This window comes from Artibeus jamaicensis, unplaced genomic scaffold (genome assembly GCF_021234435.1).
Source record: "Artibeus jamaicensis isolate MK-2021 breed Jamaican fruit bat unplaced genomic scaffold, CSHL_Jam_final scaffold_612, whole genome shotgun sequence".
Classification (NCBI taxonomy): domain Eukaryota; kingdom Metazoa; phylum Chordata; class Mammalia; order Chiroptera; family Phyllostomidae; genus Artibeus; species Artibeus jamaicensis.
The window spans coordinates 10,463,341-10,490,451 of record NW_026522049.1 but is presented as its reverse complement, the minus strand read 5'-3'; the positions used below and the strand labels follow the sequence as shown (position 1 = coordinate 10,490,451).

Below are 27,111 nucleotides of genomic sequence, written 5' to 3'. Positions count from 1 at the left end.
AATTATAAATGATGAGGTCTTGTCATTATTGTCTTATGAACCCAGGCCTGGCATTATCATCTCAGCAGCTTCAGGTCAGAGCCTAGAACGTCTGCAAGAAAGGGAACCACTGTTCCACTTAATGCCTTCGGTGGAGAATAAAAAGAAAGGTAGAAAGTCAGGTATTAGATACACTTATGTAAACTTCATCTGATTAGACTTTTTAAGGATAGTACGTACTTCTCTGTTACCAAAGCTAAATGTGAACCAAATAGAGTGTATGTGTCCTACCATTAAGGAGTTGTGAATGGCATCGCTTTAGGTACAAAGAAAGTAAGCACTGGCCACAGCATACTCAAGAGGCAACACTGAATATCTTCAATTAAAATCAGTTCTTTTTCCTACGCAATTGTAAGTTTACATCTGGCTGTCAAATAAATCAGGTGTTGATTGATTTTGTTTCTCCTTGTGACTAGTCACAGAATTAACACAAAACTAACGACCAGGCTGAGAAAAAAAAGAAACAAAAACCCTCCGCACAATTGGCTGTGTTGGTGAATAAGGACTCAAATTAAACATTTTAAGCACTTGCCATAACCTAGACCACACTAATAGTAGGAGCAGATGCTGAGTTTATATACAGGGTCCGGAACCAATAACGCCTCTTTTTTATTACAAAATCATAAGCGTGTCATTCTGTGACATGACACTATCACACTCCAGCACACCATAGGACCTGTTCGGTGAAACGTCCAAATTACAACTACAAATTATTGCACCCACATTATGACCCTACCAACCACACTCAAGCAGGCCTTACTCTGCTGGACCCTGTATATTCCCTAACCTTAGAAAAACCATGAAACACCGAGGGGATGCGTGAACGCTCATGTCAGCAATGAGGATGAACTGGCTGAGAAAAAGGGGTGTGTGCTCTTCACCTCACATGTTTCACTTGCTGCAGACCCCCCCAATCATCACAGGTGATAACACTTCCCTGCAGCGAAAACATGCTAAAGTCTAAAGCAGAAAAATATTGAACTGAGAAGGCCTGAATAGAAAATAAGAGAATTCATTTTTACCTTCAAAACAGACTTCCACTAATTTGGCATTTTTTTAAAAGTCCTACGCATTAGGCACCTCCCTGGTGAGTCTCATACTTAAATAATGAAAATTGCCTTTGACTTCATTGGCTTTTGGCTAGCTCATGCTGAAATGAAGTGCAACCTATCGACACTTACGAAGGCAGCCCTAAACGTTCACCACAGAACCACAGAACAATCGTTGGTAGAAACTGATTCGGACTAGTCCCACTGTGTAGGGTACAGTCTCCCTTTGGTGTCTGGTTTCAGGTCTCAAGGATATGCAAACCCCCAGAGACCCTCAAAAGTATCTTTAGCTATGTCCTGACAATTAGAAGAATCAAGAAAGCCATTAATTTCCTTTTTGTGGAAAGCACAAAGTCCAGTGGAACGGAGTAAATCAAAGACTTCCTAACAGCTTCTGCTATTTTAAGTACCTCATATTCCCTAAACAGTCTGAGATATTAAAATAACTCTGAGATTACCAAGTCACTTTACAAGCGTGTTATTGGATGTTAGAAAAGTCATTCACTTGGGCTAACTTCTGAACTAAATGAACTCTTATAGGATTTATCTGATCATATCCCCCTCTTGGGGAATTAACACGGCTGTCCTGAACCTACCTTTACTGCATGTTCAGAGGCAACGACAAAATACAGCAGCAGAAACGGGATCACATGAATGGAAAGCTTCCGTGTCAATCTAACAAATTACCTGTGAGAGCTTTGAAATGAGGAGTCTCCTTGATGAAGAGGGCAAAAAGCAAGCCCTCCATTCCAAACACACCAACACATTCCTGTAGCTTTTAAATTCTTGAGTGTCAAGTGTTAACAGGATATTATGTAAAGTTTCACACGCTACTGCAGTGGAACAAGTTACTATGTATCTCTGACATTGGTAGAACCCATCCACATCTGTCAAACACACAAGAGCCTGAAGAGATCACACAAGAGAGCTTCAGGGGTGAATATAGCTTCCTCAAGATTCTTACTACTAAGGGACACAGACTCACTTTTTCCTAGGGAAAAACCCTCGTCGGTTAGGTAACTCTCAAACAGATTTTCCGATGGAGGTAGAAGAATGATGATAGGAAGGAATAAGGGGAAAACAGAAAACTGCGGTTTAATTAAAAAGCAGAGTCATTCCGAATTAACAAGCAATTAACAAGGCACTGAGGAATTCCTATGAGAGTAAGGGGGAAGGGCTACCAAAAGGTCTCCAAGTCTCAGAGCAGGGTAAACGGTACAGTTACGACAAGATAATGCAAAACACCGAAACGGGAGGCAGAGAAAAAGGTGGGAAATAACATTTAGGGGGGTAGGAAAGTTATTACAACGTTAAGGAGCAGGGTAAGTGCAGGGTTTGTTGTTTTTCCTGGGAAAACGGAGGCCAGGAAAGAGCTGCACTCCCAGGTAACCACTCTGAAAATAGAGCACTGCTTAATGAGATAGGGGCCAGAAACAAACAATGGGGGAGGGGAGGGCTGGCTTATTACCTTCACAGAGGATGCTGGCGAGAGGCTCTCTCTGCTACTTCTCCGGTGGGTGGGCAGGCCGCTTCCTGCTCTCTAGGCTCCCCCAGCCAACTCAAACCTGGAAATCAGAAACCAGTGAGAGGTGCGGCGCCCCTGGAGCAAGGAGGAGGGGGCTTTGAGGAAGGGGAGCAAAGGAAGGGAGTGATAAGGGAAGGCAGGGAGATGCAGTGATTTCCGTCCCAACCAGCCGCCCTCTTCCCTTCAGGGAAGGTAACTGACTTTACCTGTCTCCTCAGCTGCTGCTTCTCTTCCTCCTTTCAGCCTCTTCCACACTCACCAACTTCTCCATTGAAGAAACACCCCAGGCAGGGCCGGACACGGGTCTTCCTGAGCCTCCTCAGTGCCTCACGGCCCCAGCCCGGCGAGCATCCACACAGCGGAGCTGACGCGGGGCGGCGGTCCTGGCCGCGGGGCAGCCTCGGGGCAGGGGTGCAGGGAGGAAGTCCCGGCTGGGGATGGCGGGGGGTGGGGGGGCGGAGAGTCCCGGTCTGAGGGCTCGGAGCAGGGGGCTGTCGCGCTCCGGGCCGGAGGCTCCGGGCTACGAGAGAAACGCGGGAGGTCTCGGGGTAGCAAGGTCCAGGGTCGTACAGGGTCCTAAGTGCCAGTCTCGGGGGCTCTAGATAGGGGCTTTCTGGATGCACTTTGCACTGGGCCACCCCCGCCCCCTCCCTCCAGCACTTTGGGGTCACTGGGATGGGACCAAGCCTCCAGTAGCCAATCAGCGGCCGCGCCAGAGCCCGAGCCCGGAGCCGTAAACCAGGTCCGGGTGGGTGGGGGTGGGGAGTGGGGGCGACTTGGTTGGTTGGTTGCTTCCTTCTCTCCTCCTTATTTCTAGCCGCTCCACCCCTTGCCTGCCGTAAAGCCGCCTGCTCATTCGCGACAGTTAAAGGAGGCGTGCCGATTGAAGCTGGGACCCGTCTCTGATTGGCCTCGCTCACTTTCCCCCTCAGCTTCCCCGCCGCGCCTTCCAATGCCCCGCCCCCAGCGGAGGGACTCAAAGCGGTTGCTAAGAGACACGGTACGCCAAATGGGGCCTCTGCGCATGCGGAAGGAGGGGCCAGCTTATACTTTCTGTGAACTACGGTGGCCTGGAGGGGGCCGGTGTTTGCTGGAATGGCGGTGTGATGGTAGGGGTCCTTGAGGAGATCTCTGACAGGTAACGGGGATCGGCCGCTGAGCTCGGCGGCCAGGGAGCCGTGTTTGCGGCCGACTAAGAGGCTGGCCTAAGGACTTAAGGTTGGGGAAGCGGCAGTCTCGGGAAGCGAAGAGAGGGGCGCCTTGTCCCACCGCCCCTTGGCGCTTTTCAGTCTGGAGCGCCGGCTCCTGGGCTCGTCTCTGTCCCTTACACCCCGTTAACTACCAGGCAGAGTATAGCTCGCGGAGCGCGAAAGAGAGGACTGTCTTTGGAGCGGCGGTGACTCTTCACCTGCTCTTTCCCATGAGGATAGCGATCTTCACGGAATGCTGTGAATGAAGGGGGAAAGAAAACAGAAAACGTGCGAGATGGACATGCGTATTAGGTGCATTTATTCATTTAAGCAACTGTTCACTGGCCGGCTACTGTTCACGCCGTCAGAGACACAACGGTGACTAAGAGATGCATATCCTTGGGCCCTTGGAGCTTTCACTTTTAACAGGGGAGACAGAGAAACACAAAATTACTATTCGGATATATTATGTAAAGGAAATCCAGCAGAATAATGGCATCAAGTGTGTCTGGGACGTGATGGCTATTTTAGACAGGTAGTCGGTCGGGAAAGCTCTCTGACGAAGCGCCATTTCCGCAGCGATCTGAATGTGGAGGATCCGGCCATGCCAAGATCTGGGGGGAAGAATTTTGCAGGCAGAGAGAACCAAAGCGCAAAGCCTCTGACCCTGGAATAACCTTTGCTGTTGATAGGAACTGCAAGAAAGGCCAGCATAGTCAAGCAGAGTGAGTAAGCGGGAGAATGCTTGGTAATGAGGTTGGGGGTGTGGGACAGGATGCAGATCTCGCAGGACCTTGCAGGTCCTGCGAGAAGTTATTGTATCTTATTTATGTTTTGAAAAGATCGCTGACAGATCCAAGGAGAAGACCAGCTGGGAGCCGGGTTACCGCAAATATGGAAGGCTGGACAAAGAGTTGACATTGTTTTAAACGAAGTCACCCAATACACCAGATATTTGGCTACCACCCATGTCCTAATTATATAAGAGAAGTAATTTCAACATATGAATTGCTTCTATGCAGTAAAAACATACTAAGATGTTGTATGGCAGATATGGGGCGCACTTCCAGTTTGCCCCAATATTTGCTTTTACATTTTCATTCATTCAGAAATACTCCTGAAGTACTTGTTGGCTTATGTAGGCAAACTGGGCTCAGGCCTGCCCAAGGAAGCTTATAATCCAGTGTGAACCAAACTAGAAAATAGTTACGGGTGATGCAGCAAGACAAATACTGCCCTATACGCTGAGGGAGCAATTTGCAGGGACCCTACCCCGGACTTGTGTATACAGACCACCTCGCGGAGACTGGAGCTTTCCAAGGTGAAGGCTGAGAGTGGAAAGTAGAAAACGGAGTATGACTTAGTCAAAAACAATGGGCTAGGCAAGCTTGGGCGTCCAAACCCTATACAATGTCCCTGAAGAACTTGGAGAAACCCCAGAACTTCGTTTGTCAGTCCCTGATGTGCGGAGTCTCCAATGGTCAGTTCTTGAAGGGCTTACAAAGCCATGGTCAGGGGTTTGGACTTGATCCTAAGGAAAAGTGTTTTTAGAAGGAAGTGGATATAGGGTAGGCCACAAAACGACCACTTGGCAAGGAATCTGTTGCAGTGGTCCAGCGTGGGCGTGGTGGGCTGCGGTAGTGGCGGTGAGGATGGAGGGGAGTGCAGGGAGGAAGGGTCCCGTCAGATGTCTAGGTTTCTAGCTGGGTTGACCAGGAGATACAGATGCCCTATGCTGAGGTACTGGGAGTATGGTGGAAAACAAGCTTAAGGAGCCGTTGGTGAGTTGAGTTTATGCTGAAGGTGCCTGGGGGACCCCCGAAGTGGATCTCTTCAGTGGCATTTAGATACCGAGTATAGAGCCCAGAGGAGAGCTAGGCCCTGGCTGTGGATTCTGGACTCGTTAGTGTGGAGGTTTTTGTAACCTCCTAATAGAGTTCAGGGGTCAGGAAGTGGGATGCCTCGGGATTGCCTGAAGATTGCTTTGGTTACTCAGGGTCTTTTTTATGGTTCCACAGGAGTTTCAGGGTTGTTTGCTCTGCTTCTGAAAAGTGCCGTCACACTTTTGATAGGGATTGCATTGAATTTGTAAGTGACTTTGGGTAGAATGGACATTTTAACAATATTGGCTCCTCCAGTCTGTGAGCATAAATGACTTTCCATTTATTTGTCTTCCTTAATTTGTTTTCATTAAAATCTTGCTTTATACAGGTCTTTTACATCTTTGGTTAAATTTATTCGCAGGTATTTTTATTCTCTTTGATGCAACCGTAAATAAGCAAATACAATTGTTTTCTTAATTTCTCTTTCTGGTATTCATTATTAGTATATAGAAATGCAAGAGATTTTTGTTTATTGAGTTTGCGTCCAGCGACATTACTGAATAGTACTTCTAGCAGTATTTTGGTGGAGTCTTTAGGGTTTTCTATATATCATATGTCATCTGCATGTAGTGACAGTTTTACTTCTTTCCAATTTAGAGGGCTTTTGTTTCTTTTTCTTGCCAGATTGCTCAGGCTACAACTTCTAATACTGTTTTGAGTAGAAGCAGCAAGAGTAGACGCCTTTGTCTTGTTCCTCATCTTATAGAGGAAAAGTTTTCTGGTTTTCCCCATTGAGTATGATGTTGGCGGTGGGCTCGTCACGTGTGGCCTTCATTGTGTTGGGGTATGTTCCCTCTACACCCACTTTGGTGTGACTTTGTATCATAAATGGACGTTGAATTTTGTCAAATGCTTTTTTTTCTGCATTTATTGAGGCGATCATATGATTTTTTCCTTCATTTTGTTAACGTGGCACATCACATTGACCAGTTCACAGACATCGAAACATGTTTTGTGTCCCTGGAGTAAATCCCACTTGATCATGGTGTATGATCCTTTTAATATGTTTTCGAATTTGTTGCTAATGATTTTGTTAAGGATTTTTCTCCTCGGTGTTCATAATTTTCTTGGGGTGCCCTTGTCTGTGTGTCTGGAATTGGTATCAGGGTAACGCTAACCTTGTAAAATGAGTTCAGAAGTGTTCCCTCCTCTTTGGTAGTTTTGGAAGAGTTCACGAAAGATTGGTGTTTATTCCTCTTTAAATGTTTGGTAGGATTCACTCTGAAGCCACCTGGTCCTGGGCTTTTGAGTGAGGGGAGGTTTTTGATCACTGATTCGGTCTTCTAAGTAGTAATCTGCCCGTTCAGATTTTCTACTTCTTCACAATTCAGTCTTGGTAGGTTATATGTTTCCAGGAATTTATTTCTCTAGGTTGTCCAGTTAGTTGGCATAGAGAATTATGTTCAAGCTTGAAACAGGAGAAGTGGCAGAGCTTTCTGGGCAGAGGGAACAGCATTATATCAAGACCCAGGGCCAGAAAGGCACCTTTCAAGGGACTAAATAAAGCAGTATCGGCATCCTCTTACTGGATTGTGTAGATGTGTTCACCATAAAAGCCCTGCTCTTACTCAGACCTTTCAGCGTGTGCCACTCTGCTGAGATGGGACAGGTAACCTTATTTTCTCAAGTGAAAATCAAATCCTATTTGTCTGTACAGCATTCAGAATTCAGGGACTGAGTGTGATGTAGGTGGTTGAACCGTCACACTGATAGAAGGTCCTGCCACTGGTGTTGGGTTTTCTTGGGGGGCGGGGCGGGAGGAGGAGGAGGGAAAGGGATGTAGGCTGCGAAAGGCTACATCGTAAATGGAAACATTTTGTTTTTTATATTGATACACTAGAGGTTTACCATGAAAAAAAACCCACCAAACTGCGTGGCATTACTGTGATCGAATATAAACCTAATGCTCTCAGACTCCTTACTAGTCAGAGTGGGTAGGTTGGTCAGTGATCATCGAAGCAGGGTCCCTGGTCCAGTTGCCGGGCGCTCTTTGGACCCACTGGATCAGAACTGCTGAGGCCGGGCCCGGCTCCCGTGTTCTTAACAAGCCTCCCAGGGGATTCGGAAGCTAGGGCTGGAGACCCACTGGTCTAGATCATCTCTGAGATTTGTTTTCTGGGACTAACATGCTCTGATGGTAATGTTCCCCATCTGCCCTATGCAAAAAAGTTTGCCCTGGGAGTGTTCAGTGTAAACAGCACTGTCTGGAAAAGTTCCACAGGGTTATTTTCTGGCGATCAAGTTTATATTACATGCTTCCATCCCTCTATATTATTCTAGGCTTCTGAGAGCCAGACTATTGCAGTACTTGTCTAAAACCAATACAGGCTCTTCCTGAGTTTATCCAGCAGGCGAACTAGGATGGCCCTAGAGGAGCTGTCAAGTTCAGATGAGTGTGACCTCTTGCTTTTGCCCTTCTTCCCATCTCCGAGACCGAGCCCTGCTACGCTGCTCCCTCCAGGAGGCCCACACCTGTTAGCAGGCGCTTACTACCTTTCTTATCAAGAATCTGGCATCGCAGCATTATTTCCGATAGCCAAGATATGGAAACAACCTCAGTGTCTATCCATGGGTGAATGAATAAAGAAGCAAACAAAAACCCACCAAGCCCATAGATACTGAATAAATTGGTGTTTGTCAGAAATGGGGGCTGGAGGAATGGGAGCAAATGGGTAGAGGCGGGAAAAGGTGCAAACTTAAATAAGTCCTGGGGATGTGACCTACAGTGGTGACTGTGGTCAGTATTGTCACCATGCATATTTGAAAGTTTTGGAGAGAACAGATCTTAAAAGCTCTCATCACAAAAAATAATTATTTTTGGAATTGTGTGTGTCGAAGGACATTACTAGAGTTATTGTGGTGATCATTTATATTTATATGTATTTGAACACCTGAAACGAATATGATGTTATAAGTCAGTTACAGCTCAATAAAAAAAAAAGAAACAAGAAGATGTGGTGTTTTATATTAGTGCCTGTCTTAAGTGGCTGCAGCCTTAATAATGGGGGAGAAGTATGATTTTTTTTGCCTCAAAATCAAACCATGTTCACTTATTTTTTAGAAGCAGCCTTATAAATAATTTAAAAATAAACATAAAAAAGTAGAAGCAGCCGTACATTGTAAATAAAAGTGCAGAGGAAGTAAAAGAAGTGTGCAGAGCAGGCAGGCTGTGGGTCAGTCCCGCCACGTGCGGACATGCTTAACAGGGCCAGCCGTGGCATTGGAAATGCTGGCAGATGTTCCCTGGGGCTTATTACAGGGACAGTCACCTGTAGTTGAACCCTGCCAGTACCCTGTGACCTGGGTATACTATCAATACGCCCCCTGAACGCAGAAGGAGACTGAGGCTTCCAGGATTATGTGGTAAAGCCATTTGACTCAATCCCAGATCTCAGGCTCTTGTGAATAGACCAGAAAAGCACTCCACCACCGGCCTTCATCATGTATTTTAAGTCTTTTATCGATGACTTAATTATCAGGCTTTCCCTTTATGCTAAAATAGAATAAAATCCTGACCTGTATGAGAGTTCTATAGGTAAGAGTTTAATAAAAAGACGGTTTACCAGTGCGTGGAGGGTTTAAGTATTGTCAGTGCTTCGGCATGTAACCTGGAAACTAGTTACAATAGAAACAAAAATTACTGGGCCGGGTCCCAGAACTACCGTGTCTGAAATCCCTGGAGTAAGGCCCTGCAGATTTCCGCATGGTTCTGAGGCAGCTGAAACTTGAGCAGCGTTGTTTTAAGGAAAAGAGCAGGGGCTGGCGTACCCCTGGGGCTTGTAACTGCCACTACCTGCTCTAGGCCCAGGTAAAGGGAAGGAGTTCCTAAAACTTGAAAGAGCTGCCTCCCATCCCCTCCCCCCTCCCTTCCCCCAGCTCCTGCTGGCGCCTCCCAGGGCCTGGGAGAAAGGTGAGGAGTGTAAGGAGCAGGGCAAAGGGAAGGAGCCCAGCACAGGCAGGCTCTTGGGAAGGTGTCCCTTCCCCCTCCTTTCTATACCGGAGGGAGGCACGTTTGAAATCAAAGCTCATCAGCTTTGATGGCCCAGGTGATAGACAGGGACGATGGGAACCTCTGTCCTTTCTGTTTCGGGGCTTAACCACCCGCATCAGCCTCCCCTAACCTCGGCCCTGATATCCAGGCCTCCCCCACCTCCCTGAACTTCCCGTTGAGTCTAACCAGGCAGGGAATCAGCATCCTGGAAGCCAGCCCTGTTTAGAGCATCTGGCTTCTTCTGCTTGGAGAATCTCAGCATCCTCGTCAATGGCGCGATATAGATTAAGAAGCTATAGGCTCTGGAATTAGACTTCCCGGGTTCAAATCCAGACTCTGCCACTGACCTCGCTCCATAACCTCATCTCTGGGTGCCTTACCTCCTTGTTTGTAACGTGGGTCTGATGAGGCAGAATCCGCCTCATGGGATGGTGGTGAGGCAGTTAAATCACTTGGAATAGCGTCTCATACGTATCATAGGCACTTGATGAAATTACGATTCCTAAGAGTCAACTGTATGTGAAGGTGGTTGGGAAACACATTATTTTAATATCAAGACATACAAGGTTCTTTAGTCATAGCATGCAAACTTAAAACAGTTTATGGTGCTTAAACAGTGCAAGAGAGACTTCAGATTCTGTGCTTGTAATGGGTACCCCTTACCCCCTTCACTGTCCTCTGCCAAGAGGAATTTTCTGAGAAAACTCGGAGAAGCACTCACTTGTCCGAATGAGGCCTCTCCTAATACTTGTTTCCTCCCTGGGCCCGACAGCTCTCTCTCTCTCATTTATCCACTCTAGCTGGCTTCAGAGCTCCCCATCTTGCCCAGCACCCTTCCCCAGACACTTTGCCTTGTCCGAGTCTCTGAAAAACCGGGTGTCTGAGGGGTCCCCTTCCTCCGTGTCAGGGTGGCGATGCAGTCTGAGGCCACCAACTTTGAAGCCACCACTTCTGGGAGAAAAAAAAAGGGTGGTGGTTTAATTTCCCCAGTTTTCTTAAAATGCGCCCTTTCCTTTGATGCTATAATTGGTGGTTGTTTTTTTTTTTTTTGCAAAAAACGACTGAAAAGAGCAACTGCAGTTCTCAATGCTTAGTGGGCTGCCCACAGACATTTATTTTAATGCAGGTCGCTTCGGCCAGCATTAAGGTTTTAAAAGACTCTGTCATTAGGAGGTTTATGCTGAGTCACAAAAGAAGCAGCTTAGCACCTATTTTCTTCGTTCGTTTGTTACCTGCCTGGCATCATGACCTCTAGTGGAGACTTGGTTTTCTTCCTCTGCCTATAAAGGGTCATTCTGAATCTGTATCTTAATTGAAAGTTTCTAATTTTTCAGTCTAATTTCTCCCAACCATCCTTGGCAAAGACTGTGTTGGGAAACAGTTCATTCCTCGCCCCCCCCCCCTGCAAAATGCCTTTGTTTGTTTATCTGTTTGTTTATTGGCATTCGCTTTTGTGTGTGTGCTGAAATGGTTGAATCATTTGAAATGGCCCTTTTTGTGAGTAGAAGGTATTTAGATAACAGCAATTTTATTCTCCTTTAGGGTAAAACTTAAGGGCCTTCGATTTATATACTCTTAGAATTATTTCACTGCTATAGCATTGAAATAAAAATAATTCCATTTGTGGTGGAAAATGATAATAATAAGTTCAGAATGTGTTATTTTATAACCTAAAATAGTCTGTTGTCATAGAGTATTTGACATAAAAATGTCAGTAGTTTATTGGGAAGAAATGTTACTGTTATAAGTAAAATGGGTACAGTAGAGTTAGGCTTTGAAGTGGAATATGAAAACTAATTTCTGACGGTGGCTGACAAAATAAACAAGATGATTAAAGAGATGATTTTACCTAGGCTGTTGCAACAGGAAAATGCTCATTACTGGGAAACCTCTCAAAGGAGGAAAAAATGACAGGTTTTATGGAACAAGGGTACCAGTGAAGAAGGGTGGCTGTGAGTCCCTGACTTGGAATACTTGGCGCTTGACCATTTCCGATTTCTGGAAGCACGGGATTCAGGTAAAGTTTCACACTGTCCAAGGGAACAAGGTTGCTGGTACTTAGTTACATTTTAAATCATAGCGAATGTACTCTACAGTTTGAAAATGGGAATCAGAGGAAACCTAACAAAAGTTTTATTCGTAACTTTAAATAAAACTCTGTAGGCTTCTTAATATTTATTCTGCACCAGAGGACAAAAATGGGGCAGCTCTGTCTTCTGGGGGTGGGTGATCAGGAACTGAAATTCCTTAGAAGCTAACAAGCAGGGGGCAGAAACCAGTAGAGAGGGAGGTTTGCAGACCAAGGGCAGGTCTTTGGGCTTTACGGTGTGGGTGGGACCCAGTATAAAGGGGGGGGATGGGCAGCCCTCAGAGAGATCTCTTCCAGTGAGGAAGGAGGTTCAGCGTAGGCAGGGCATTCACAAATAAGGCAGGAAACTGGATTTTGTTCAAGGGTGAATGAGGACAACGTCATGACCCACATAAAATGAATGGGAGTCCATCATCTTATTTAACTCATGAATGCATGAAAGAACCAGGCAGATGGCACAACCATTTCTACAGTAAAAGAACCACAACTTTACCTGGAGGAACGGAAGGTTGAAATGTGTTTATAAATGCAAGCGAAGCTGGCTTTTTCCCACTGCCGAGACCGTGGCCCCTCCTCCAGCCAGCTATTTGCATGTGTATAGACAAGTCATTTGCATTGCTATTGGTCATAATTTACAGAGGTGTAAAGTAGCTGCTAGGGGAGGGAAGAACCTAGCCTCTCGGGACCAGATAATTCCCAGAGGCACCGCCCTTTCATTGAAAGGGCATTTAGTAACCTCTGCTTATGCCAGAGTCTTCAAGTTTTCCTTGCCCTGCTTACTCTATTGTAACTGCACTCCCTCTGATAATCACCTGTAGCTGATTGCCATTTTCGGCCCTCTCTGACCCTAAACCAGGGGGGTCAAACTCATTGTCACGGGGTGGGGGGGGGGGCGGGGGGGGGGGGGACGACACACATCAGCCTTGCAGTTGCCTTCAAAGGGCCGAAATAATTTTAGAACTATAGAAATGTAACTATTCCATAACTAGGGGCAAGGAGCCCAGCGCTCAACAAGGCGCCGGGCCCAGTAACACCAGGTGGAAGGCTGGGTTTGGCCCACGGGCCTTCTGTTTGCCACCTGTGCCCTAAATGGTTCTGGGTCAACCAGATGTCCACATTTGCATTTGGTTACAAGACACTTTACTCCTGTTTGGATTACTTTGTCTTAACATCTTGTGTCTTTCCTGGGATGGCATTTTTATAACTTTTATTTAATGGTTCAAGTGATGACTAAGATCTCTTTGTATTATGTAACTTGAAGTTGGAAATTGATCAGCAATAACCATACAGCTTCCTAACTTGAAGTTTCCATGTATAAGTTAATGGAAGGTGGAGGAGGTTCATGAATTGGAGTTTGCTAGGTGGTTTCCAGCCTGGTGGATTTCACCTCCAGAGGGCGCACTAGTGTTATCTTAGTGGGCGAAGTCTGGGGTGCTGCTCCACTTCCCACAATGCACAGGGGAGCTTCTCCAGCACCGCTGCTGGCACTAAAGATGAGAGACTGTGTTAGCCCTTTGAAAATGGTTAGAGGAACGCTGTGATAAAATTAAAGATAATTTTTATGTCCTTAAATCTGTCTGGAAAACATACATTTTTGTTTTTATGGCCTTAAAACAATGTTCTTATTACCAGCATTCCATTTTAGAAATCAAGCAACCAGGGTGACCTTTAATTTAAGAGACTTAAATGGCTCAGTGGAAACAGATACCTTTCCTTTATACTAACAGTGTATGTAACACTTATAATTTTAAAATTACCGTTTCTATTTTAGGTTTCACTGAAGAGACGCACCTTACCGATTCCGCACATTTCTAAGTTCCACATTTACCATTTGGAATTGTCAAACTTCCTAGAAGATACATTTTGGCTATCGAAATGGAAGAGTCCTTGGAAGTTCTAGAGCAATTATATAAGAAGGTACTTCTTGGAGCTGCACTTGAACATGACAACCAGGATTACGTCTGTTATCTCCACCCCGAGTGGCCAGACCAAGGTGGCCCCACAGCCAGCCCCTCAGCGTGCTCAGACACCCCCGGTGCCCGGGGCAAGTGCCAGCCCCCCAGCACCCCCTCATGTCCCACCTCCGGAGCTGCCGTGGGTTTGAAGAGCAGGGCCTGGGAAACCACGCTCCTTCAGTTAACTGTGGTCCAAGTGATGGTGACCAGAACCCTGTCTGTCGAGACTACGTTCCACGCCAAGGAGAGATACAGAGAGATCATTAAAATTCTTTTACAGTCCTCTGACTTTGATTCTAAATTAGTAAGCCATTTGTTTTTTATCAGTTAAATATCTTTTTGGATCTACATTTCTTAAATAAGAGTTTTAAAAACAGCAGCAATAGAGGGTAAATTTGTTTTGTTTTCCTATAGACCCGTATGTTCCAGAGCTCCGATAAACTGTTATGTCACATGGCTGCAAAGTGCCTTGCGTTACTTCTGTACTTCCGATTGAAAGAAAAGGTCAGTAATCAAACTATGTTTTTGCGTCTTTCTAGTTTCTTTAAAATCACTCTTTGGCATCCAATTTTTTTACCCTTCAAATATTTGTATCAATGACACGTTTGAAAACATAGTAAGCCCATAAATCCACGATAAGATGATAGTGACTTGTATCCAGGATTAGAATCTTAAATATGTTGTAACTCATTATAAATCTTAACCCGAGGTGGGGGGGGGGCGGAGTAGGGTGTGGTTTTAGGTCTGAGGGTCTATAACCTCAGATTGTCAAAGAAGTAGCTAGGCTTCTAATCCCTCATAAAAAACGGGTTAGGAACCGGTGCCAGAGACTGAGACCATTTCTATAGGTTACTATAAAGAAATTCTAAGAATGGTCCTCAGCATAATGAAAGAAATTACTAAATTGAGCTTTTTTTCTCTTCCTTCCAAATTACTTAATAAATCTAAGCTGCTACTGACTTTCAGCTACAAATGCTTTTTCCTTTCTGAAAATAACATTTTTTTTCTGAATACAAAAAAACGTGGTATTTATGGCAAAAATTTGGAAAATGAGAAATATAAAGAGCAAAATAAAAATTACACATTTTACCACCTAGAGATGACCACTGCTGCTATTTTCTTGTTCCCTTTTGGTCGTTTATTTCTATGACATACTGAATTTTTACTTAAAAAATTGGGCTATTCATGTCCTTGTTTTAACAAATATACTTTAAAAAAAAGTTGTATAGAGTTGTATACAATATGTGATTTGTAGTCATAAAGAAAGTGTTGTAACTTAACCACTTTTTAAAACGTTCTCACTTGTATGTAGATAACGTTAAGTAGTTCCTGGATTGCTTTTTGCCAAAAACATCTTTCTGAATACTCTGAAAACGAGGAAGTCCTGTATTGCCTCCACACTCTCACTGCTGTCGTGAAAGAAATCCTTAAAGGCACAGGTTCACAAAAAACAGGTACGGACTGTATTCCCCATACACAATCAACGTGATCTTGCTCCCAAGAACTGTATTTATAACAAAGAGTCAAGTTTATTGTATGACGTCTGATCTGTCCTGAAGTATGAAAAACTAAAGAATTTAGCCCCGTATTTTTTGATTTGAGGATACCTTTTTAAAGGAAACAAAGGTAAAGCTTTTCATTATTATATATCCATAGCATAATCGGATGTTATGCTTATTTGTAAAGTGCATATTGGCTGTTGCCCGTTAGTGTATCTTCATTTGTTGACATTAGAGGTAAACAATGCAAATCCACTTTTTCATCTTGTAAAGTGATAACATTGATAACAATGGAAACGTAAAAGTGGGCTAAAAGAAGGCTGTGTTTTTCCTGTTGTTCATAAATACTATTTCTTAATTGCAGAAATTCTAAAACAGTTCCTGACTCCTTTGGATGCGACTTTGGAAGCCTTTTACAATTCCTTGTTTTCTCAGCATTTCAAAAACCTCCAAGACCCTTCTAAAATGGTGAACAGCCTGATACATTTCCTGGAGCTGCTTGAACTTCTCATGGCTTCCAGGCTCCACCTGGAGTCTCCGTTCCCCTGCCAGAGGGTCTTCTTTCTGAAGGCTCCCTGTGTGCTGCACGTCGTGGCCTGGCCGGTTCAGGCCTTCGTCAAGAGGAAGGTCGTCGTTTTCATTAAGAAGTGCCTCCTCTGCAAAGTGGGCGAAGACCTTTGTCGGGGATCTGTCGCTGCCTCAGTGCCACCAGATGAGCATTTAGACGGGGACTTGTTGGCCCTCGCTGAGGCTGTTCTGCAAGCTGTGGATTTGGGTTTGTTGAAGACTTTGTCTGTCTGTGGGAGACCTTCCTGCTTTGCAGGCGGTGACGTGCAGCCTGGCTGCGAGTGTCTCCCTGGTCCAGATCACGGGATCCTGAGAGCAGCCAGTTTGCTTATCATTAAATCCTTAGAAATCAAGTTTCAAAACTGTGCTTCAGCAAAGGAAATGAAAGGTAATTCTCCTGATCCCTTTTGTAGGCAAGCCAATGAATGGGTAATGACTTACTGAAGTAAAATTATTTGTAATTATCAAATCTCAGAACTACTTCTACTAATTTAAGCTCTTGTATATGTAATCCAGGTAATGATTTATCAGATTTCCTTCAAAAAACAAAAGAAAATTAGAATTACCTTAAGAAACGCTGGCTTTTGGGGGACTAAGCTTAATTTGCATAGCATAATTAATGATGGGTTAAAAAAAGGGAGGTGCTATTGAGTCACTGCAAAGTGACATGAGTCACCTCATACGTGGATATATGTAGTATTTTCAAATTTTCCTTCATAAAATTGATATATCTACTAATGTGTGGAAAGTTATATTGATGGGAAAAGTGTTGCATATAATTTTCATCTCAGAGTCCAGGGACAGCCGTTTAAAGCATGATATTCAATTTTAGTGTTTGGGTGTCATTTTTCTCCTTTTCATTTGAGAACAATGAAGAGTAAGTATCTCTAAATAAGCACCATGCAGTTTTAGTGGAAGGTGTGACTTGTAAGCAGTGACTTCCCTGAATTCCTCTGGACATCATTTTGCTGATAGTAACTGTTTATTGGATATGATTCTGTGCAGTTATAATTCACAACACTAGGTGGCATGTGTTATATAATTCAGAGTTCTAAGTTGCAGTTGAAACTTCCCAAAACCTCTTTGCTTTTTGTGCTTGATAGCAGTACTGTCTTTAAATGCTTTAAACAAACAAAAAAAATTTTTGTTACTTTCAAAGCAAAATTATTTTCGTTTTGTTGCACTGTTGCCACTAGTAACAGACAGCTGTTGTCGACTGCACATTCTGTTGTCTACTGCGCATTCATTTACATGCTTTTGGCAAGAATGCATGTAACTTTTATTTCTCAAAGATGACTAGTTATTTGGCAATTGTAGCAAACAGACAATCTGCCTATACATTTTAATAGTATTCTATGGAGTGAGTCACTTTTTTCCTCTGAAGCTCAGTTTCCTAATTTGCAAAGTTGAGATAATCCCTAACTTGCAGGCATATGTGAGTGTGAATTATAATAATGCATTTTTCTAAAGATTGTATTTATTTATTTTTAGAGAGAGGGGAAGGGAGGGAGAAAGAGAGGGAGAGAACCATCAATGTGTGGTTGCCTCTCGCACACCCCCTACGGGGGCCTGGCCCATAGCCCAGGCATGTGCCCTGACTGGGAATTGAACTGGCAACCCTTTGCTTCACAGGCCGGCACTCAGTCCACTGAGCCACACCAGCCAGAGCTAATAACTATCAATATGTATAAAGTAGGCAAATATGAATACTCATAAACTGTTGCTGGTGCTTTGAAACTGTTATTATTTGAAGTTGATTTACAGAGGTTCATGTCGGAGTTGCTGGCCTTCCTAAAGCCTCACCTTGAGCCCTCTGTGTGGGCACAGCATCCGTGCGAGTGGCTGTCCCGGGTCTTCATAGAACAAGACGATGACATGCTGGAGGCTGCCAAAGCGTCCATGGGCATCTTCCTAAAACTGAGCAGGTTGGTATATTTTAAGTGATTTTACTAACTGCGGGCCAGGAAAGCAGACAACATTTTTAATACTGTTGCTGGACCTGTTATTTACTTTCCATCATTAGAAGGGGGAAAAAATTCCCTAACAAGCTTGTGGTTTCCTTGTAAGTTTTGTTCCTTTCTTTAACTCAGCCCCGCATGAAAATGAGATTGCTCTTGAGTGCTCACTGCAAACTTGGTCGGCCGGGCAGACCCAGGGCAGCAGAAGCAGACAGATGGGAAAACACGGGCTCTGGTGCGGCCTCACCTCTGTGCCGCCTGTGCAATGCGGGGCCAGTTAGCACCCTTCTCTGCATTTCCTCTCACTGATGTTTGAGGATGGTTTTTGCCTCTCAGGCTATCTTCTCCACATGGAGCTCCTACACGGTGACTTTTGCCTTTGTAAAGACAAGTCCAAACCGGTCAGTCATTGAAGGAGTCTGTTCAGGGTCTTCATTGGAGTATACAGTTGAACTGCAGTGGATATCATCTTGAGGCAAATCTCTGAAATCGATTATGGAGTGATGTCACTGATGGCATTTTAACTGATCCTGTTTCTGCTTTATTAAAACAGCTGTACTTGGGGTCCTACTTCTCGTGGCAAGTACCTGTAATTGGTTATGAAGTTAGTAACTGGTGACCCTGTACCTGATTTCTGCTTCTGCTCTCCTGGAGCCCTGACTTGCTCAAGTCCTTGCTCTGTTCCCATTTCTTTCTTGGCCCCAGAGGAAGGGCCTTCTCCCTAATGATGGCCAGTGCGGTTCTGCGCCGCCAGCCCTTACTGGTGTTTTGACCCTGCCGGCCGTGGTCGCTTTCAGACTGAGAGTGGTTGGGGCCAGTTTCTGAAAGGGTCTAATCAAGAACACGGAATTCCTGCATGTGATTTGAGTTAGGTTCAGAAATGGTCAAACACACATTCCGTCTGAATGCACATGCCTTTCAGAATAATCTTTGTTGTGCTCCAAGCCGGCTGCTTGCCACTCGGGAAGGAGGAAGCCTCTGAGTTAAATTCACTTTGTATGTGAATTTCTAACTTTCTTAACCTTGGTTCATTGTGTCCAGAGAGGCACGTGTGTGTGCCATATGTATTTTTAAAGGTAATTGTATTCTTTAAGATTATTTGGCTGTAAATGATAGGAACCAACACAAAAGTTGGAATTTATAGGCTCTTAATTGGCAATTCTAAAGGGCCAAGTTGGCATCGGGCGTAACTGTATATACTGGGATTCAGATCATGTGATTGATTATGACTCTTTTTCTCTCACAGCTCTGAATTCAGCCTCGGTCAGGGCCACTAGCAGCAGTCCCAGGGGACATCTGATTGGCTGTGTGGGTCACAGGTCCATATCAGAACCAATCGTGGTGGCCAGGAGCATGGGGTACTCTGATTGGTCATCTGGGTCACATGCCCACTACTGACCAGGAGTGTAGAAGGGAAGGAAGGAGGTTGGGGTGCAGCCCACCTGACCCGCCCTACTGCGTGGGGTTAGTGGTGACCAGCAGGAATGAAGAGGTCTGGTTTCAAGTGCTGGCAGACAGAGTGCTTTCGTTAGGCACAGAGACTAGAACTACCGAAGTCAGTGATTTTGTTTATTTTATTGAGTCAGATTTATGTAGAGTTTGTGGAGAAAGAGATGGGTTTGAAATGTTTTTCTTTTAAAATAACACATAGATTAAAAAGTAATCTGGTAGGTCACTTTTTTTAAAATTTATTTATTTTTATTGATTATGCCATTACATTTGCTCTATTCCCCCCTCCCTTCCCCTCCACCCTGCATACCCCTCCCCCACCATTTCCCCCTTTAGTTCATGAACATGTGTCTCAGATTCTTTAGATTCTGTATTTCCCCTACTATTCTTACCCTCCCCCCTATGTATTTTCTATCTATTGTCTATGCTACTTATTTTCTGTACCTTCTCCCCCCTTCCCCTCCTCCCACTCCCCTGTTGCTAACCCTCCATGAGATCTTCATTTCTATGGTTCTACTCCTGATCTAGCTATCCTCTTAGTTTGCTTTTGTTTTAGGTGTGGTTCTTAATAACTGTGAGTTTGCTGTCCTTTCACTGTTCATCTTTTTTATCTTCTTTTTCTTAGGTAAGTCCCTTTAACATTTCATATAATAAGGGCTTGGTGATGATGAACTCCTTGAATTTGGTCTTATCTGAGAAGCACTTTATCTGTCCTTCCATTCTAAATGAAAGTTTTGCTGGGTAGAGCAATCTTGGTTGTAAATCTTTGGTTTTCATGACTTGGAATACCTCTTTCCAGCCCCTTCTTGCCTGTAAGGTCTCTTTTGAGAAATCAGCTGACAGTCTGATGGGAACTCCTTTGTAGGTGACTGTCCCCTTAGCTCTTGCTGCTTCTAGGATTCTCTCCTTCATTTTAATCTTGGCTAATGTAATTATGATGTGCCTTGGTGTGTTCCTTCTTGGGTCCAACTTCTTTGGGACTCTCTGAGCTTCCTGGATTTCTCGGAAGTCTATTTCCTTTGCCATCTTGGGGAAATTCTCCTTTATTATTTGTTCAAATAATTTTTCAGCTGGTGGTTGTGCCTTTCTCCCTTTTGGTACCCCTATAATTCGGATGTTGGAACGTTTAAAGATGTCCTGGAGGTTCCTAAGCTTCTCCTCATTTTTCTGAATTCTTATTTCTTCATTCCTTTCTGTTTGATCATTTTTTTCTTCCTTCTGGTCCTCTCCCTTGATTTGAGTCCCAATTTTCTTTCCATTACTATTGGTATTTTTTGTATCACCATTCATTTCAATTAATTTAGCTTCCATATGTTTCTCTAATTTGTGACTAAAATCAACCAGTTCTGTAAGGATCCTTATAACCAGTGTTTTGAACTGTGCATCTGAAAGACTGGCTATTTCTTCATCACTTAGGTCTATCGGTTCTGGGGCTCTGAGTTGTCCTAGAGCCATTTTTGGTCTATTCGTGCTGTTAAGTGAGCGGAGCGAAGCCTTAGTTGTTTACCAGGACGGGCGACCCAGGTCACTGGTTTGTGACGCTGTGTGTGGGGGCGGGGTCAGAGAGGGAGCAATGGCGTTCCTCTCCGCTAGCCCAGCGCATCCAGTCACTCACACGCCTCGGGCTTGCTTATCCGATCCTAATTGTGCGAGCCTGCTGCACCGCACGGGTTTCCCTTCTCACTGGTTTCTCCACACGTAAATGCGCGCGACCGACGGATCCACCGCGCCTCTTCCCTGTGCGCTCCAGCAGCCAGCTCTCTGGCGATTGCCTGCGCGCCCCGTGCACCGCCCCGGGAATTTTTTCTTGCTAACCTGCTCCGCTGCTGGCCTCGCTCCTCGTACCTGTCCAGCCGAGTATCTAGTTGTCCTTTGGACTCCGTATTGTCGGTTTTCCGTGTGGCTTGGTTGTGACTGCTGTTAAAAATAGTTGTTCTTAGATTTGGTTGTGCACAGAGGCGAGGTGGATCCTCCATCTACGTCTCCATCTTGGCGGAAGTCCTGGTAGGTCACTTTATTATAGGTGAATTATATCTGCCAGAACTTATTTTTGTAAAAAGCCATTAATCTGGGGTCTCCCTTATCTTCATTTTCAGGGAATATGAAGCCGCTGAAAGTCCGACCCAAGAAGAACTGTGGCACCGTCACACACATGAAAATGGCTATAACCCACACTGTATTTTTTTATTCCTTTTAAAAAATATAGGATTTGATTCGACAGTTCTTCTGGACTTTTTGATTTCATCAGAAACCTGCTTTCTTGAATATTTCGTCAGATATTTAAAATTACTGCTCAAAGACTGGGATACATTTCTCACCATTTGCAAGGACTTTGATGTAATGGACTCTAACGAGAGCATGAGTATTTGCGGTTTTATGTCCTCACCTGGCCAAGGCCAAAGCAGCAACCAAACAGAATTCAGTCTTTTGGCAGCTCTTGGCGGTCACGGGAATGCTCATGCCCGTGACTCCTGGGCTGCTGGTGCTGCGCCTGAACCACGGAACCAGGTCGTGGTGTTCCCCGAGACCCACGCTGCACCCCAGGCTAGTCGCCTGTCTTCCCAGCAAGCTTCTCAGAGCCTGGTGGATTACGACAGCTCTGATGATTCTGAAGTAGAATCCACAGACCTCTGTGTCGCAAATAGTAAACAGACATCTTCACAGCAGGAAGCAATGAAGAAAACCCAGGACACAGTCGGAACAAGTGGGGATGAGAAAGAACTTAGTCTGGAGCTTCCGTCAAGGCCCGTGTTTCCAAAAGAATCGAATATTCCTTTCTCTGTTGCTGGTGACATAGCCCCAGATGACACTGTCTCTGAAGCAGGAATATCTTACAGAACGGTAAAATGCTTTGAGGAGCTCCAAGGTGCCATTTACCGTTTGCAGAAGAAAAATCTTTTCCCGTATAACCCAACAGCGCTTTTGAAGTTGTTGAAACAGATTGAAGCAATATGTAATAAAAGTATGAACGCTTTGTAAAACAGTGGCATTTCATTTCCCAGAACTGTTTTTGCCTTGGTGGGATAATAGTAAAAAGAAAACCTGAAAAAATGGTTTTCTAAAGTAAGCCTTTCTTTTTTGCCTATTGGAAACAGCTTAGTGACTTAAAAATGATCAGTCACTTGATACAGTTTTACAGCACTTGAAATGGTTATTGTGTTAGTTTGCTAGGGCTGTGTAATAAATTACTGCAAATCGGAGACTTAACAGAAATTGAGCATCTCATCGTTCTGGATGCTACAAGTCCAACATCAAGGTGTGGTATGGCCATGCTTTACATCAAGACCCCAGGGAAGGTCGCCTCTTTGTAGCTGCTGGTGGGTGATTGCTGGCAGTCCTGAGTGTCCCTTGAGTGGTGCCCACGTCAGTCAGATCTCTTTCTCCATCGTCACAGGATGCTCGGATTCCCTGTGTCTGTCTGTATCCAGTTTCCCTCTTACAAGGTCACCAGGCATTCGATCAGGGCCCACTGTCATCCAGTGTGGCCTCATCTTAATTAGAATTATATCCACAAGTTACCCATTTCCAAATGAGGCCACGTTTACAGGTTAGGGATGGACATGAATTTGGGGGAACGCTAACCCAGTACATTATTATTTCCTCCAGTTTTTAGTGATACATAAAAATTGTAAATCTTAGCAATCTTTTTAAAAGATGTAATTAGCTCTATGTATATATGTGTGGATGGTCTATGAACAGGGACTAGTCTTTAAAAAAAATGTTAACCCCTAGGTAATTTTACTATTTAGAAATCTGAAATATCCTTAATTTTTTTAAATGGTAGAGGAATATAAGGAAGACAGCCTACTAGACATTAAAGACTGGTAGTCAAAACAGGTTAATACTCATTCAGGCACAAGTGAAAAGATCAGAGGATTGATAATTAAAATAACAATGAGCCCTGGCTGGTGTGGCTCAGTGGATCAAGTGCCAAACTGTGAACCAAAGGCTGCAGGTTCAATTCCCAGTCAGGGCACATGCCTGGGTTGCAGGCCAGGTCCCCAGTAGGAGGCATGCAAGAGAACCACACATTGATGGTTCTCTCCCTCTCTCCTTCCTTTCCCCTCTCTGTAAGAATAACTACATTTATTTAAAGATTTCATTAATCTTTAAAAAAATAACAAGTTACTAATGTCAAACAATTAGAAATGCAGAGGTCAAAAAGTTTGATAACAGAGTTGGGGCATATGTTGGGGCAATTTCTACATAAATTAAAAAGAATGTTAGTGTATATCCAAGAGTTTGTATATCAATGTCACATTGTTTGTAGAAGCAAAAGACTAGAAATAAGTTAATAAGTCATAACACATACTCAGTGGAATACTTATGTAAAGACTGAGCTGTATCTGTGTTTACAGATATAAAACATATAGCAAAATATGAGTATGCTGCCCACCACTTGTCTAAGAAAAGGGGGGGCAGGAGTAATACACAGATTTCTATATGCTTTTGTGGCTTATAAAACATAAAAGAATATATAGGAAAGTTGTAATAGTGGTTGCTTGGGAAACAGATGGGAAGTAGAAGATTTGACTTCTCATATATCATTTTTATTCTTTTATTTGTTTTTAACTGTGTACATACACATTTTTAGTGAAAATAGCTTTTTAAGAAAAAAAATGCCACAACCAACCTCATTCTTTACATTCCCAAGGGCACAGAAATGTTGAATGCGTTAAGTCATGCATACACGGATGTTTTTGTCGCAAGTCCTCTATAAGGTTAATAGGGAGCGATCACCCCTCGTTATATCTAGAATGAGAAAGAGGCGATTTAACACAGATGCCAAGAGTTGGTGTCGCAGAGCCCCCACATACGTACCCTGCCCTTGAATGTGAGTCAGTTCGTCACACACTTATGCAGCCCCGCTGCGGGCGTAGGTGACTGGTGCTGGCTGTCCTGTGACTGCCCTCAGCCATTCAGGGGACCCAAGAGCTGTTCTGAGTTAGTCCCTAAAGGAACACAAAACCAGGGGTATCTGCCCCATTGGTAAAGCCACCTCTTCTCCGAATTAAAGCATATGTGCACCTCAGTGAGCACCGTGCAATGAGTCTGCTGTATTGTTTTAAACTATTACAGGTACACAACTTAAGTATATATATCTATAACTTCCCAACTTGATGAGTTTTCACAGGCAGCCTACCTGTAGAGCCAGGACCCAGATCAAGAAATGATGTTACTTGCATCCCAGAAGCCTCCCTTTTCTAGTCCACTGTCTGCCTATAACACAACTCCATCTTGAATTAAAACCACACAGATCAATCTTGCCTGGTTGTGTCTTCCATATAAATGGGATCCTAGAGTATGTGTGTCCTTTTGTGTCTGGCTTCCACGTTATTTGGGAGCACGTTCTAATTTATTTTCTGAACAATTGTCCGGCAGCTGCATCTCAGCTATTCAACTTCCCCAAATCGTCTCTGGTACTCCCCGCGTTGGGGGGATGGTGAAACTGACATACACGGCTGGAAACAAGCCACCGGAGCAAACAGGTTCCGCAGGGCCTCCTTGTGCAACCGGCCCCAACCTGCTTCTCCAGCCTGCGGGGCTCCCCCCACCCACTGTCCCCGCAGCAGGACCTTGCTTTCCTTACACAGCCAGGCATCAAGCCCCGCCTTCCACGTTGGACCTGTGAAGCCTTCCCCATCGGTGTGGAACCATTCAAGCTCACTCTCCGTGTTCTCTCCACTGCACTGTATGGCCTTTGCCATGGTATAGTTTAACTGTCAGTCAACAGTCCCCATTTGCCAAGCTCTTTTTCACGTTGTCTCCAGCAAAGAGTGTCCTGTTGTCCCATTATAACCACGTGACATCTGCTGAGCACAGGAGGAGTTTCCTCTCCAAGTATTTGATAACCTACTGAGGCAGGAAGGTGTGCAGAGACTTAAACGCTCACACCGCACTTCCTACGTGCCAGCCACTGTTCTGAGTGTGCCCATGATCCTCACAACACTGTTGGAGGGCAGGGAGTATTCAGATCCCTGGTTTACTGATGGGGAGATTAAGTGGCTTGCCCAACATCACCCAGCTGGCCAAGTGGCAGAGACCAGGTGATGGATTCAAGCAGGCAGGTTCCAACTTCCTCTCCATATTTGATTGTCTTTGAGACAGAGGGTAGTGCACTATTAACACTGAAATTATTATAGCTTTGGGGCTGGGGAGTGGGTGGTATGGCGAGAGGTCATGCTGGAAAGATAACCTTGGGGGTGGGTCACCCAAGACCTTGGGCGTGATGCTAAGGAGTTTTGACTGTTTTGTAGGCAGTCAAGAGCCAAGGAGGCTTTTGAGTAAAGGGCTGGTTTGGTGTCTGAAGGGAGTGACTTCCATGGGAATGCAGAAGTAGAGTGGCCAGGCAGACAAGTAGAAAGATTGCAAAGAGTCACGCAGAGGCCCCACTGGAGTCAGGGCGCTGGGAACGGGCGAGGGAACCAAGGCCTTCCAGCCGAGTGCCTGCACCAGGCTCTCTCCCTCCAGAAAGGGACCAAAATCAAGAGCAATGAGACACGAAGACTGACTTGGCAGCCCCAGAAAGCCACATCCTTCGTGGGAATTTGGAAGGGGGAACACCGGGCACGGCACGCCAAACGAGTCGGTTTGACGTTTGCTACACTGAGTGTTGAAAACCATCACTATGTCTAGTCTTCCCCCAGGAAACCAGAAGAGACTTTTGGAGACTCTAACGAACCCAAAAGATCTCAAGATACAGTGGGGTTTCCTCTAAGAAATCACTCAGCCCAACCTCCATCCTCTGGAATCCAGAGCTGCAACACTCACCTGTGTTTGCAGAGCTTCCGACGAGCATTTACGTGTAGGAGTGAGCAGCCAGGGATCATAGGGCATTTGGGGAACATCTTCTAATGTGAGACAGATTAAGCGAGGAGGAAGTTAATCGGTTCATACATTCAGAGAGCATTGGTTGCAAAGGCTGTGCAAGAGGACATTCAGCGGGAAAAAGAAACCTCATTAACATGGTACAGAAACAGAAACTCAATAGAAATGTCATAAAATTAAGTTAAAGGAATCTAGATAGCGTAGCAACAGGACAAAGAAATTGGAAAAGAGGAGAGAGAAATGATGAGAAAACTTGGCGACCAGTCCACAAAGTTCAATTGCTGAATGATAGAAGTTCTGCGAAGAGAGAAAAGGGAAAATAGAGAGGAGAATGTATACAGAAATTGAAGAAATTTTCCAAGACTAAAAGACTCTGAGTCTTTAAACATATGATGAAGAGAGGTGGTGGGGACACTAAGTTTTTAAAAAGAGGGGGAGGATCCACCTCGGCATGTTCTTTCACTGCATAGATGCTTCTGCTGTTTAAGGATGTAGGGAACAGAAAGTCTGAGGAAGAAAATGCATCTTTTTCCCCTGAGGCCCCATCATCAGTCCATGCTGATGTTCAACAGGCGGATCCTGTGTTGAAAATGAGGAAGGCATTTGAGCAAAACACAGGAGTCAGAACACCATGGGAGAAGGCTCTGGGATGTAAGAGAGGAGGGGGAAGGTCCTCGGTAGAGGAAGAAGGAAGAGGAAAGAAATTACATTGGCAGGAGAAAAAAATGCTAGCAGACAACAGGTTCAGCAGGGCTTTGAGAAGTGAAGCGTATATGGAGTTCAGAATGTCTGAAACGAAGCCCCTGGGTGTTCCAACTACCGGGAGGCAGTGGCAGACATCTGAGAGCAATTTTAGTTGGATCTAAGTGTGCACAGGCGGGGAGAAGAGATACCACAAAAGGACAGCGGGTTTCAACTTGTGTACCATTTGAAAACTGGTGTGTGTGTGTGTGTGTGTGTGTGTGTGTGTGTGTGTGTGAGATCTTTGAAATGATAGGCTGAAGACCATACCATCCAAATCAGCAACCATCTAAACACCATGCATGAAGGCCAAGTTCAGGTCACTAAGGCCTCAAGCACTGGCCTGCC

At 44.7% G+C, this 27,111-nt stretch overlaps 2 protein-coding genes across 5 annotated transcripts in view; one reads left to right on the top strand and one right to left on the bottom strand.

The window, feature by feature from the left end:
* ASB7 (ankyrin repeat and SOCS box containing 7) overlaps positions 1 to 3,289 on the bottom strand; it is a 37,933-nt gene extending 34,644 nt beyond the window's left edge. For both annotated transcript variants that reach the window (XM_037145921.2, XM_053658922.1), the window contains exons 1-2: positions 2,820 to 3,289; positions 2,557 to 2,653 (exon numbers count right to left, since the gene is read on the bottom strand). The gene's annotated coding sequence lies outside the window, so the exon portion shown is untranslated. The remainder of the gene's footprint in view (positions 1 to 2,556; positions 2,654 to 2,819) is intronic.
* A 252-nt stretch (positions 3,290 to 3,541) lies between these two features.
* LINS1 (lines homolog 1) lies at positions 3,542 to 22,180 on the top strand. Of its 3 annotated transcripts, none has more exons than XM_037145923.2 (8): positions 3,542 to 3,613; positions 4,383 to 4,528; positions 13,538 to 14,025; positions 14,136 to 14,225; positions 15,034 to 15,175; positions 15,585 to 16,175; positions 17,541 to 17,712; positions 21,291 to 22,180. In XM_037145923.2, exons 3-8 carry the CDS (start codon positions 13,642 to 13,644, stop codon positions 22,171 to 22,173), a joined length of 2,262 nt encoding a protein of 753 aa, XP_037001818.2. In that variant the 5' UTR covers positions 3,542 to 3,613; positions 4,383 to 4,528; positions 13,538 to 13,641; the 3' UTR covers positions 22,174 to 22,180. The 3 variants fall into 3 exon arrangements, with proteins under 3 accessions (XP_037001818.2, XP_037001817.2, XP_037001819.2); XM_037145922.2 differs by lacking the exon at positions 3,542 to 3,613 and adding an exon at positions 3,664 to 3,751; XM_037145924.2 differs by lacking the exons at positions 3,542 to 3,613; positions 4,383 to 4,528 and adding an exon at positions 3,671 to 3,751.
* Positions 22,181 to 27,111: the final 4,931 nt, after the last annotated feature.